This window comes from Carica papaya, chromosome 5 (genome assembly GCF_054855325.1).
Source record: "Carica papaya isolate Zhongbai chromosome 5, ASM5485532v1, whole genome shotgun sequence".
Taxonomy (NCBI): Eukaryota; Viridiplantae; Streptophyta; class Magnoliopsida; order Brassicales; family Caricaceae; genus Carica; species Carica papaya.
The window spans coordinates 14,723,362-14,738,582 of record NC_142313.1 but is presented as its reverse complement, the minus strand read 5'-3'; the positions used below and the strand labels follow the sequence as shown (position 1 = coordinate 14,738,582).

The following is a 15,221-nucleotide window of genomic DNA, read 5'->3' as shown; positions in this document are numbered from 1 at the left end:
ACACTACCACTCCTTTTCTCTTTAGATTTATTTTGCGTCATCATTCTTTATTAATACTTTCGATTTACACTATAATTAATATATATTTCATAAACATTATAATTAGATATTAAATATTTTAAAAACTCAATTCACCTTCCTTTTTAGGTTATCTTAGTATTTGAGCCAACATGAATAATCCAACGTCTCAATTCTTTTTTTGTTGTTTCATTTTTTTTTCTTATAAAAAGTAAGAACAAATTAAAATATGTATTATAGAATTTAAATTTGCATAATAGTAATAAAATTTCACATATATAGCAATTATTATAAAATGTGAAAAGAGAAGTATACCATCTTTATTTTAATTAATCATAAAACATAGGATAAATGCAATTGCTTTACGTAATAGTTAGATAAGTGAGTCTGTAGTAGCAACTTTCTTTCAAATAACACAACTTTCTCTCCAACAATTTATTTTGGGAGAGAGGGGAGGAGGGAGAGGGAGAAAACCATGATTAAGACTTGCTCGCCAAATTTGGTCAATGTTAAACACCGAATCCCCGCACTCATGGACCTTCCATTCTTCTAAAGCGTGAATTATTCCAGCCACTCGCCATGCACTCATTGCCCTTCTTGGCAGCCAGTTCTGCTCATATATATTTATATATGTAAATCAGAAATTAATGATTTTCAGAATATTAGCATGAAAGTAATTAGTAATTTTGAAGAAACCTCGCAGGAGTGGAGATTAAGAAGCGAGTTAGGTGTCATCATGGCAGGTGTGCTATGGTAGTGACAATCTCTGCGTAATTTTTCTGTTGGGAGCTGAGAGAAAGGAATGAATAATGTTCCTTTGGCTGCCTTCATTTGTTCTTTTTTGCTTATTCCATCTCCCACCAACCATACCTGTCACCCTAACTTAATCAAACCTAGATCCAACTATATATTTCTACCATATAATCATAGATGACTAGATGAGTTAGTTAACATGTATCCATGTAATTTTAAAGAAAAAAAGGGTTATTTCTTGGATTTTGGAAGTATTATTACCAAATGATCATCATAAGTCGTTGCAAAGACCAAATTAGACCCAAACTTTTTACTGAGCTTAAACTTGATATAATCTTGCTCATCCAACGATGCAACCTGGTTGTACATTAATATATAAAAAAAGAAGTATATATTAATCAACCCATAGAAACTTTGGAATATTCATTTTTGTTTTTAGGGTTTTGAGTGGAAATATTGTAGCTACCTGTATTCCCTTTCGGCATAAATTGGAGGCAACTGCACAAGCAACTTTTGTGAGCTTGCCTGCAAGGAGCACGCGAGTTGTTCCTTTCGGTATGCTATTAAGCACAACTGCTGCTGCTAGACTAGTTCCATCGATCATCTTTATTTTCAAATGTGGATGCTTTTGAATGTATATCTCTCCATTTTTGTTCAATTCATCACTCTTAATTCACATATAACATTTTATTTGTAAGCATGTTATAAATGTAATTTTTATTTACACAAGGAATAAAAAGAATCACAAGTCCAAAAAACAAAGAAAAACTTGCCTGGTTGAAGAGACCTAAACTTAACACCGTAACCCCTTTACTGTCTGCATCTAATATAGCTTCTTCAATCATGGTATTAATATCTTGTCTATGTCCTTGTAATAAATACTGAAGGTATACAAGTTTATACATAAGCATGCATGAAAGTAGACATATAATATGTGTATATATATAACAGTTATATATATCTTACCTGTTTTTTGTATCTGGGTATTAGCCAAGACTGCAATTTGAGGTTGTGGAAGGTGTTGGTCTCTAAAAGAAAAGCACGATTGAAAATGAAGTTGAAGAGTATAGTGATGGGCCATAAAAGGAAGAGTAAGGCTTGGGAGGAGAGAGGTTTAGAGGCAAGGGAAATAAATCCAAGACGCATATGGTAAATGGAGTTTGGTGTTGTGAGATGCGATAAGTGGACCACATCTGGTGAGTCTTGTCGCTTTTGTAGTGAAGCTCGATAGGTAAAATCCGAGGACCTATCGGCCGTGCCATATAGGTAATCGTACATGGGCATGAAGAGGGAGTAGTTTGTCCGAAATTGGTTGTGATGAAGGGAGTGAAATCTGTACAATTTATTACTTAAGCTTACAAAATTGTTTGATTCATGATCTTTTCGTACAATTAAGAACAATTTTTTTTTTAATTTTACAGAATATTTTTTTTATGTAAAGTTTAAAAATCATAACAATTAAATATAAAACTCAATAAACTTAATGGAAACAATTAATTTATTTTATTTAACAATATAATTGATAATAGCATTCATTAGGAAATAAGGAAGGATCAGCAATAACTGATCTTTACAATTTTTATTAATTATAAAATTCTACTTAGAGATATTATATTTTATAAGTCACTTTTATTTCATTCCATATTAAGAGAGAGAAATTTTGTTACTTTAACAAAATTTCTTTCTAATTTTTAAAAAATCTTGTACTTTTAACATTAAAATAATCCAAATGAAAAATACTAATAGTATAAAATTAAAACATAATCCCTACTTAGAGAACTAAGTTAATAATTTGTTTAACTGATAACTATATAATCGTAATTACTTACGAGGGTGTGTACATGAGGTACTTGAGAAGTGGAAAGAAGGAGAAGAGAGAGTTGGGAACGATCTCGACATTGCAGTGTCCCATGTTGTTCATGAAATCAATGTAGGTCACGTATCCGAAAACCGACACCATGCACGCCGTTCCACTCAACACCGATGTCATTAAGGGGATTGCAAACAGAATGTAATACATTACATGTTCTGCAAATGGATGGATAATAGCTGCATGCCAAACCATACATGATAGATTCATTTGCGCCTAGTCTTCTCTATACCATTAAAATTCTCATATATATTTGGATGAAGATGTATATATTTTGACCTGTAACGGGCTGAGTGACGATAGAAGAATGATGATGAGAATGGTAGCGAGAGTATAGAAAATGATGGTGAAGTGCTCGATGCAGCCAGTAGTAGAGAAACTCAACAGGACCAGCATGCAATGAAGCTGTAATTACAACTCCGTTTGTATTCCAAATCGGCAACCGACTTGCCCCTGCCAGTGTCTTGTTCACTATGTAATACCCTAGCCCCGTCAATATGATTTGGTCATCCCTATCATAACACACCCACTTACACATATATACATATATATATATATGAACATACACTATTATAAGGATATGCATCAAGAACAATTCAATTAACTAATTAACGTTTACGTACCAGTTGCTTTCTCTGTCGACTTGGTCGAACTCAATCGGCTTCTCGACAATCTTGTTATCGCCTTTTGCAGTCCAATATCGAGAAACAGTAATCCAGATTTGGTGATGAAGAAATCTTGTGAGGAGAAAAGGGAACACTAACAAGTTGGTGACGTCCCTTTCCTTCTCTCCTTTTACGCAGAAGGAGTACACGCTATGCACCACCCATGGAGCCAATATCAAGTACTGCACCACATCCATTCATTACTTTACTCATTTTCTATATATATATATATTATTAGGAATGACAACGAGATGGGAGAGTGTCCTACTCGTCCCACTCTCCATGCCCAAATCTCATCGAGGCCTTATTCTCTATCCTTATTCCTGTGTAATTTGGGACCAAAATGGATACTGACTACAGAGTTATATATATATATATATATATGTATACATATGTTTTTTTAAGACGTTTATAAGTGAAACTTATTTGAAAAGAAAACCAAAAAAAAAAAAAAAAAAAGCAAAGAGCCGATACGCGAAACTAAAAGAGAAAAAAAGAGCCTAGTAAATTAAGTAATAAAACCTTAAAATTCCCTAGACGCTTCCAAGGCCAGTCCGTCAGGATTCCTGGTTTAGAAGCCATCCTTTTTATCTGTAGGTACTGTGCGTATGTTGTCCTTGTTTCCAATTTATATGCCAAGTCTTTCCTAATTATTTTCTATCTTTATTTATCTAGAATTGCTTTTATTTACATGAATGATGTTTTTATCTCATTATGTGGACAGGTCCCAGTTACGTAGTAGGTGGGGAAATATATACATATATATATGTATGTGTATACTTTATTATTATCTGAAAGTTTCTACTGAACTGTATGATATTTGTCGTGATATAGTTTATGGTTACTACTGACAGTGTGAAGTTGCTGGTGTTGTAGTTTCTTGTTAAAACAGAGAAGTTGTAGTAGTTGAAAAAATTAATTATGAACACCAAACAGGAAAGCCAACTTGTAGAAAATAAAGTAATTTCTTTTTAATTTATATAAAAATTCATACATATAACAACACAAATATGAACGAGAATGCACAGGATGGACAGTTTTGAAACTCAAATTTTGCTCTTATAGAGAGAGATGAAAGTATCAACTATACTGTTAAAGAATAGTTACTAAAAAATAAATAAAAATTAACTTGGCACACCAAACATAATCTTTTCTTTCAGCAAAGCAAACTTAATCTCTATGTAGTATTTGTAGACCAGTGATTTGGTAATTTAATTTTATTCTCACTATAATAATAAATAAATAAAAATGAAACTGATTTATTATTTATTTATTTTTTAAAAAAAGTTGAAAATTTATTCAGTTAAACTAGATGAGAAGAATCCTTCTACTAAAGGGGAATAAAGAAGAGAGATGGTCCTACATCATAAAATGATCATCTGGATTACAACAAGCTTTATTTGTTAAAGTATAAGCCATCAAATTGCAACCCACAGGAACATTACATAATTGAGATAAAGAAAAGAAATCATCAATTAATAAACTAAGTTCCAATTGATGAAGTGAGTAGTGCATAACATGCTGAGAATCTCCCTCCCCCATTAAACCCAAAAGACCCAACTAAGACACCATATTTAGACTATAGCACATTGTTAAAGTTTTTGCCACCTTATTTGATCTTGGAGTGGGTATTCTCTTTATAGCGGCAAAAACAACCATACCACCACTATCTTTGCACACTACACTAAGATTAGCCCACCCTTTTCTCCCCATACATGCATTACGATTAAGTTTATACCTGTCTGTCGTAGGTGGTCTCTAAAAAAAAGAGATAGTGATTATAAAACTATGTACATCAATTGGATAAAAATCAACTGCTTTTACCACCTCCAACTCATTTAAGCTAAACTGGAGCTTATTTATCAAGTGCAGTGACATAATCTAATATTGATGATAAACCCATTGATTACAACTCCACTAGATCCATTAGATTCACTAGATACTCTATAAAACATATAGAAACCAAGTCAAGAATAGGAATTGAGTTTAAAGGACCAACCCTTATATCACCTAAGGAAACTCATATTTGAATTTATATCAAGATGAGGTAAAACTTTCGTACTTTCCGTTGCATATACACATGATCTAAACAAATGATCATACTCTTCTCTTCCTCACCATACATAGAACATTGTCAATCTGCTCAATCTATTTTTAACATATAAGATATTCCTAACAAACCTCTATAGTAAGTGGCGTTTCACCCTTGTTAATACATGGGCATTCCAAATCTTCTTCCAATTAATAAATGGGCTACTATTATTTAAATTTAAATAAAATGACATTTCATACCTCTATGACATTTTGTATTTTGATTTCACTAAATATAAATCATTATTTTCAAAAGACTATATTTTTTTTATTTTGGAGGGCGTCGATAGCTCAAAGGTATGTCAAGTATTTTAATAGGATCCATAGGGCAAAACAACTATCTTCTATGCAGCCATACATGGGAGAACAAAATCAGAGACTCTCAATCATAAACCCCTCTTATATGGCACGACTGAAGAACAATCTTATGAATAGTAAAATATTATTATTACAACAGTGCAGAAGCGTATCCCTTGAAAACATATATATGTTATATAAATATAGTATGAGGTTCTAATTACATTAAAACTCTTGAAACTACAAAACAATAATCTCGAGTTATAGATATATTCAAAGCCTAACTTTTTCAAAAATTCTTGTTTAACGCTACTTGCTATTCGATAGCGGTATCCTTGGTACCTAAAAAGATAATATGTGAGCGAGATACACTATCTCAGTAAGCGACATACTATGAAATTATAGTATTTTTATCATGCAATATATTAGTACATTTATACTTAAGCAGAATCATAGATACAAAACAATACATATATATCATACCTATATAAAATAGAGTTATAGTGCTACATTGTACAATGAGCCTAATTTTATTATTACTAAGGAAGGCATAACAAACATATCTAGCTATATCATCCTTAGGCATGAATTGCTTATAAGGCCAAACTCCCAACTCTTGTGGGAACATAAAGATTCTCAATACACCTAAACACGAAACTAGCATGTATGGGCATAAATAGACTCCTAGCATGATATAGGTAGGTTTACAGTGTCGATGAGGCCGGACTTCCCCCCATAATAACTGATTAACATAATTTCAAAATCGTATTTCGAAAACAAAAACGTAACTATTTTTAATTTCAAAATCAAAATTCCAATTTTTGATAATTTTTTGGAGATTTGTAAATTAATATAATTAATAAAAATTATTAATTTTAATATAACATCATAAATAATTGATGCTCAAGATAACAAAATCATGCTAACAATACCATAGAAATCATTTACCTCAACTCTTACTAATTTTCAAAATTTCCTTAAACCTTTCCTTTGTCCCGGCGGCGTAATGACTTGCTCCAGTACCATTTTTCTTCCTAATTTTGAGCCGAGTCTCAAGTTATTCTATATCTATATTAGTCCTAAAAAATATCATAATTATACTCTAAATAATATTCTAAAATTACCTCTAAAATTAAAACTCAAAATTTACAAAAATAAGAATTTTCTATACCTTAGAGGCTCCACTTATTTAGCCTTGTTCATTCACTATTTGGACATTGATTCCTTCCGTTCTTTCAACCTCTTTCTCAACCTTCATTATTTCTAAAATTCTCTCAAAATTTCTCCAAAATTCTCCAACAATTTTTCTCAGATTTTCTTCTCACAAAAAAAAAATTCTTAATTTCTTTCTTCTCTCCCACAACCATTCTTTTTTTTTCCTTCTTCTTTCTCTTTTCTTCTTTTCCCTTCTTTCCTTTTTTTTTTTATCTTTTCTACTAACTCATTTCCCTTTTCATTTCCAATTTCTATTTATAAGGAATGGGAACCACACAATCAATGTTTTTTTTTTTCACCATATTTTTTTCCCCATTTTTGGTGCCAATTATTTCCTTCTTCATCGAGCTCTCTCTTCACTCTAACTCCTTCTTCCACCATGATTCATCATCCACTTTCTTCTTTTCTTTTCCCACACACAGCCAACAAGAATCTTCTTTAGAGTCGCTCCGTTTCGGCCACCAAAAAGGGTCACTTCTTCACAGTTTTAGGTGCCACTTCTTACTTGACTCTTTTTCTCTTAATTTAGCCAAGATTTTGGCCACATACATGTTTATATATATTTTATATGTATTGGTGTATGTATATATCTAAATGACCACAATGTTTTCCAAGCATGCCACCTCATGCTTTCTTTATTTCTCTCTTCCCATACCCGGTGCCCCAACCTTTATGTTTTTCTTTTTTTTTTTCATTCAGCTACTTGTATGCCCCAATCATTTACACACATCCCCAAAAATTTTAAGACATATCGATAGAGGAAAATTGGAGGCAAAAGGAAATTCAATGGATAATTGCTACCCAGGGGATTTCTTTTTTTCTTCTTTGTGGGTTTTATTCTTTTTCTCTCATATTTTCTTCCTCAAAAACTTTTCTCTCCCTACTACTTCTTTTTCCTATGTGTTAGCTTTCACTCCATCGAATTTGAGCCTCAAATTCTAAATATTTTAGCCTTGGGAAGGATTTTAATCCAAAAAGGTTAATTTAGGATTTTCTCGAGGAATAACTTTCATAATCTTCGAATCTCTCTCATTTTTCTAGCTTTAAAATTTTTACTTTATTTACAAAATTCTTCCTTTATATGTTAACTATCGTTTCCCAATATTTTAGTATCAAATTTTACCAGTTTTGGGCTTGGGAAGCATTTTAGCCCCAAAAGGGCACTTTTTTCCTCAACTAGGGGATTTAGGGTTCCCTATAATCCTAGGTTTCATTTTCTCTCATTCTTTTCACTTTAATGCTTTTCCTCACTCCATTAGAATGTTTTCAAATGTCTTAAGATCTCATCTAAGGTTTGGAAACCAATTTCAAAGTTTGGGACAAATCAATTTCCTTTTTTGGGAAAAAATCTCTCATTCGGGTGATGTTTTCTCCCTTAACCAAAATTTCCCTTCGTTTTCATTTCTCAATTTTTGATTTATAGTCTTATAATGCATTTCTATATACATATGCATGCCTAGTACTCTTATCATGCACAAAGTAAAGAAATCGAAAAAATTAGGATATTACATTCCCCCCCTCCCCCCGAAATAAACTAATGCATCTACAAACTAATACATCCACTAACTAATGCGTCCACAAAGGCTTTCTTCTCCCTATTTGTATGAACCACCAAAACTACTATGAGGTTCTCAATGCCATAAGTAATTTTGCTTGCAACATTATTAAGCCCCCACAATATAAGGTTATAGTTTACCCAAGAAGCCACCATTTATGAGTCACTTTTAGATGGGCCTCTGTGGAACAAACATTGTTGTGTTTGGAGATAATCTCAATCACCTCGAGAGTTGTCAGGAGTTATATCGAATTGGAATGTTGAATTTCAATGCTCTTCGAAAACAAAACATTGATTTTCCTTTTGTGATCTCTTAGGTAACTCCCCATTTCTGTTTACTAAGGCTTACCCTAAACATATATGTTAATATTAAATTGCGTTTCTCCACTTTTAGGAGGTCCAATCATTAGGTTTTGACACACAGTGTGGTCATCTTTCAGTACCAACATTATTGATAACTAAAGCAAGCTCACTTGTTATGTGCATGTTAAAGTCCTCTTACATAGATTCGACCCACTAAGTCAACCTAATCCTTATCAAGTCACATATCTTAGGTTCAAAAAGTGTTTTATCTTTGAATAATTTCTCATTCCTTATAAGGTATATGGATAATATAATAATGAAAAACACTATAGAATAAACTTTCTCTTGAAAAATTTCTTCACATGATGATGTCACAAAGCAAAAAGAGATACTAAGTCCCGCAAAGATGCCCAATTAATTCCCCATCAAGCCAAATAACCTGTGCAAATCAATCAGGCTCTTCACAAAGCAAAAAAGAGGTGACTAATTGATTCAAGAGCCATGTTGCATATAGTGCACACTTTAGGAACCTCCAATTTGTGATGACAATTATGAAAGTATTCCATTACAGAAACTCAACCTTTAAAAATTTGCCACCTAAAAACCTTAAAGATTTCCATGAAATTTTTAAAGATTCACTTTCAACACTTATAGAACTATCCATAGCTCTTTTGAGTGCCTTCATAGAAAAGAGTACTTGATCATCTTATTTCTAGATTAATTTATCACTGGTACTTCTTTAAAGCATGATAACCTTTTTCAAGATTTCCATGAAATTTTCTCAATGATAATTTTTCAAGTAAATATTCTTCTATGAAATATATGCTATAAGAGTAAGAACTTGTCTACCAAATTATGAACTCATTGACCAATCACTCTTTATTCTATGCTAGACTGTAAATTCTTGGGAAAGCTAGGATTAGTGGGATATCTCCCGTCCACATATTCTACCGAAATTTGGACAAACTAGAATTTGGATTAAAATCACCCTCACCCTTTTGCGATGCTACTTTTATGATCCCCCTCCAACATGCTAATGAATCTCTATCTTGTGTATGATGGAGCATCAAAGTGGGGTTATATCTGTATCTTACTGATGGGTGTCGAATCTATCAAAAATTAATTCTTATTCAAACAAGAAACTAATATTGTAGTAGTGGTGAATATGGTTGAATCCATATGAAATTGAGTCCTAATATTCTTTTATAACCAGCAAATAAATAGAAGTAAAATGAATGGTTTTTGCTTTGAGTTGAAATTAAACAACCAATGAATTAAAACAACCTAGCAAATAAAAAATAATTAAATGAGATTAACATAATGCTTTGAGTTGAAATTAAACAACCAATGAATTAAAACAACCTAGCAAATAAAAAATAATTAAATGAGATTAACATAATGCTTTGAGTTGAAATTAAACAACCAATGAATTAAAACAATCTAACAAATAAAAAATAATTAAATGAGATTAACATAAAATAATTCAGCATAATAAGAAAATAAGAATCAATTATGAATAGTTTTCAGTCAAAAAAATAATATTTGTTTCAGTATACAAGATTGATAATTGATGCAAAGATAATTCTTACTAATCCTCAATAAACTAGTTCTAGCTATTAGAGACACTCCTAATAGCATATATTTCCTTAATTTTAAACTAGCCAAGAGATGCTCATTAATTAACTCTTACTAATGAACAACCCCAACAATGCTCATAGAGTTTAATTTATCAATAACATTAAAAATTAGTAAGACTTGATTCTAAGCAACAAACTTAACCATATGGTTTACTTAGATTAGATTATATATTTTCTTAGTATGAACACTAATTTACCACTAGTTATCAGGATATCCTAAACAATTATAGATTCAGGAATCCCGAGTGGCAATATGCTATTATGTTAGAAGCACAATGGGCCATATTTCAACGAATAACAAACAACAATATTCTTATGCACAAAAGAATATATAAATATTAAAAATAAGGAAGAATAAAAATAAAGCAATTAGATTTCACAACCTTTATATTGAAACTTCAATTAAATTCTTGACTGAAAAATTGTAACGTTTAGCTGCTCATATTGAGCTTAATACATCGGTAAATTGTTTTCGGATCAAAAGAGAAAAATACAGAAAAGTAAAAAGAAAATATGCTCTTCTTCTTCTTCTTCTCCGTCAGCCTCCTTGCGACTCTTCTTTTCTTCTTCTATTTAAAGAGTGAAGTTGTGTGCAACTAGGGTTTTTCTTCCCTTGATTTCAACATTCTTTCTATTTTTAAAAATGTCATTTTTACTTGGTTTTCTACTTTTGCCATTTTCTTTGAGTTTGAAAGAGTTATGAAAAATTAATATTTGCTGCTCTTGCTAGGGGGTAAGCCTTGCCCAAGGCTTACTCATGTATGAACTAATATATGCTGCTAGAGCCGCCAGTGCAAGCCTTGCCCATGGCTTGAGGATATATGATGACTTTATGTGCTAAATTAGTTCTGCAACATTGTTTTTCAGATATTAAGTCTTACCTTCCCACCTACATCAAAGATTAGCAAAATCTCTTAAGTTAGGCAGTAAGTGACTCAAATATGCACTCAATCTAAGCAATAAAAATGATGTTTACACCTACTATCAAACTCTTGCACACTTATCTTGTGTTTGCCCTCAAGCATCACTCAATACAAATATTTAACTCTTAACTCTTCACCTTCAACCCATCTATTCCTAATCGTTTTATTACAACTTGTTTGTTACATCTCAATCTTTATGCTGTAAGAATAATCATTAACTAGTAGTTCATAGGTTTGAGTTTCATGGAATCACACTGATGAATAACCACTTTAACAATGTGTAAACACACAATGAAAGTGTCTTATAGTTTTCGAACACATTTATTTTCATTAAAAGGAACAACCAATACCCAAAAGAATAGCCACCAAGCCTGTCCAGATATAAAGATTTCATGCAATTGGTTCATGCTAAAAACAAAAAATCTATTTATATCTAACTTGAGTACTTTTATTGCTTGCTCGAAATGTTATTAACCTTTTGATACAATGACAAACATTTGTAATGAATGTACTTAGTTAATCAATTGGTCACAGTTTCAAGTGGCTAATAATAATACTCATAGACATTTGACTTAAAATGTTACTAATTTTTTAACACGAGGGTAAACATTTGTGATAAATGCACCCAGTTACTTAGTTGGTCATAATTTCATTTGACTAAAGGAGTAGTTTATTATTTGTGCTTTCTTTTTCTTTTCTTTTTTTCTAAATTCTATGCATGAACCACAAAATTCTAGGCACGCAAATAAGGACAAGTTACAGTAAAGTTCTCTTAAGTGTTGGCATTCACTCAATGAGAAGAGAAAATCAATTTTTAATGACAATCCCTAAATAAGTCATGTTTAAGACGCATAATAAAAAATAACTATTCATAGTGTAAAAAGATGAAAAACAAGCTAGAATTCCTAAAAGATTGTCATAATTATACTTTGATTTTGAAATATCACAATTGAGTTATTTTGAGAATAACTAAGAAAGTTGTGAAAAAGTTTGGGCTAAGAGTTGTTGAAAGTGTATTTGTGGTGTGCCTTGGGCAAGGTTAAAATGTGCATCAGTGAGTGTCATACAAAAATTTGAACGCAACATATATAGTGCATCAAAATCTCAAAAGGAAACCTAAAATATAGTATATCCCTCCCCTACAGTTAAACTACACATTATCACTAATGTAATGTAAAGAATGAATCATAAAATAAAAAAATGAGGGGACATAGTAACTCCCCTAGGTACTTGACTTGGAGGTGGGTGTACTGAGAAGCACACTTCCCTAAATTAAATCCCAGATATGGTCATGGCATAAGCCTTGGGCAGGGCTTATGTAGACACTTCCAGACTGAAAACCTAGTGGATTTGTTTATGCCCTCTCCATTGGTGAGCTGCAATTGAAAAAAAATTTCAGTCAGAATAAAAAGGATGAGAAATAAAACAAAATATCACGAATGAATAAAATAAATAAGTAAATATAAAAATAACTAAAATCTGAAATATAAATACAAAAAAAAATCGAATGGGTTGCCTCCCATTAAGCACCCTTGTTTATTGTTAGAAGCTAGACATTGTCAGTTTTTAAGCACTCTAATAAGTTTGTCTTCTTTTAGTCTGCTTAGTTTGCCAGAAATTATCATTGGAAGGGCCTCCTATTGTCCCAAGAACACATATTTTAAATGTTCAGGTAGTGGTTTGAGCTCCAACTTTCGTGCTTGCAAAACAAAAGGTAAAAAATTTTATGTTAGAAATAGGAATGTCAACACACGATGCATTACTCCTTTGAGGTTTAAGTGCCTTTAATTCCAAACCATATCTTGTAGATTCACTTCAACAGCAAAATCCTCTTCTAAAATTTTTAAGTTGTCCACATTAAAATAATTAGAAAGTACAATGCTCAGCTTATTATCATGATCTAAATCAAAATATTTTTGACTTAGAGGATCCATAGTATGCATTTCATACATATAAGACAAATTACTAGGGTATTCCATATCATCATAAACATTAAATTTTATAATTTCTCCATAAAATTTCATAGTGAGTGTATTATCCTGGACATCTATCTTCATCTTAGTAAGATATTAAAAAAAATTAGATGATTCATTATCTTCCATGTTTAACACATAAAAATCATTAAGGAAGATGAGACTATCAACTTGTACTAACACATCCTCCATGACTCCTTTAAGATAAACAATCGACATATCAGTTAGCTGAATTATGACACCTGTTTTTTTTTGTTGATAAGGATTTCATGTTAAGTATGATAATATGCTAAATAGGATTTTTTATTATTTAAAGTTCTAATAATAAAATAATATCATGTAATTAGAATCCTTCTATAATAAGGATAGTTCACTCTATATATATCCTAAGTGTAAACACAAACAATAAGAAATAAAATTAATAGTTTATTTTTTCTCCAAAATCTTCATAGTATTAGAGCTAAAATACGACTATTTAAGAGTTTAATTTTTGAATTTTTTAAAAAATCCTAAAATAACAAAATAGGTTGAGTTGGTATTCAACTAACAAAAAAAAAACAAACTCATCACCACCCAGATAAAGTCGCCTCTCAACCCCAGCTAGCACACCAATCGGTTTCCATGCGCGTGAGCCACACGCGCCGCCAGCAACAGAGGCGCGTGAGCCACACACACCATTGGCTTCATCCCTTTTAGTCCGAAAATTTTTAGGAAACCACCCAAAAAACCAATCAAGACAAATCTAGTTCTTTTTTGCACAAAATCCAGCTTGATCACGCATGTTCGACCTTTTTTATGTAGCTATGGGCATTCAGCAGATCTACCGTTCTGCGTCCTCCATCGCTTCGTTCCGGTCGATCTGTGTCTAGAGACGGGTTGTGATATCCCAAATACAAATTAAGGCATGAGGGTGCCAGATACAGAAATAAATTATGAGTGCATAATAAATAAATGTATGCAATAGAATAAATAATTATAATCCTTTACAAAATAATAATAGAGTTCCATACATAACTGAGGCAGAAACAAAATTAATTATAAGTTTCTACAAAAGATGGACTCATTAGAGTGTGAGATAATTATACACTTAAAAAAGATCATGGATCCATAAGATCCTCAAAGGCTTCAAGGGGTAGGTCAGCAATCGGTTCCTCATTATCTTCCTCATCTAGGGGTGGGGGCATAGAAAGGAGTGAGTTCCATATATTCAGTAAGAAAAATAATATTTAAATAATATCATAAGATTTCAAAGGTAATTAGAAGTACCGTCATCACTTACCCTCAAGAGTCATGTTAGGGTCCTTTATTAATTATAAAAATGATTTATTTCATTAAAGAAAACATAAAATCTATCATATCATAGTCATATCATGTTAATCAAATCAATCATGCTGAAAATAGAGAAAATCAAACAAATTATGATATGTACTATTGTTCATTTTATTCTTCGCAGGAAGTTGTTTCGACTTCTATCTACTGATAGCAATACAAATTCTCGACTACCTATGTGAAATGACCAATCCATTTCATTTATATCAGTAATTTATGGCTTGCCAAACTAACAACACATTTATGGCTTACCAAACCATGACACGATCTATGACCATAGTTATGCTAATCATAGTGGTCTTACATGTTAACTATGGTCACGGTCGTACTTCGCCAAGATGACCCCTACAATTATATTGTAATACCACTCTCATCAGAGGGTATACCGTAATCCATAAGGAGCGGTCCTCTCACGTCTTTTCATACTAGATTGGGGGAGAAAAAGAAATCCCTCAAAGATAAAAAACCTAACGAAACACTTTATGAATGCATGTCAATATCAATATATATTTCTCATGTCTATACATTATTTCATGCTTAATCATTTTTTTCATCGTCTAGTACATCACATATCAATATTTATCTCGAGTAG

General features: G+C 31.8%; 1 protein-coding gene across 1 annotated transcript; it reads right to left on the bottom strand.

Moving 5' to 3' along the window:
• Positions 1 to 316: 316 nt before the first annotated feature.
• On the bottom strand, positions 317 to 3,944 carry LOC110807870 (very-long-chain aldehyde decarbonylase CER1-like). The gene is made up of 10 exons (XM_022033165.2): positions 3,829 to 3,944; positions 3,265 to 3,488; positions 2,921 to 3,153; positions 2,601 to 2,820; positions 1,738 to 2,104; positions 1,545 to 1,652; positions 1,238 to 1,438; positions 1,033 to 1,128; positions 715 to 888; positions 317 to 628 (listed from the first exon to the last, which is right to left on the bottom strand). The coding sequence occupies exons 1-10, from the start codon at positions 3,886 to 3,888 to the stop codon at positions 425 to 427; spliced, it is 1,887 nt and encodes a 628-aa protein (XP_021888857.2). The 5' UTR covers positions 3,889 to 3,944; the 3' UTR covers positions 317 to 424.
• Positions 3,945 to 15,221: the final 11,277 nt, after the last annotated feature.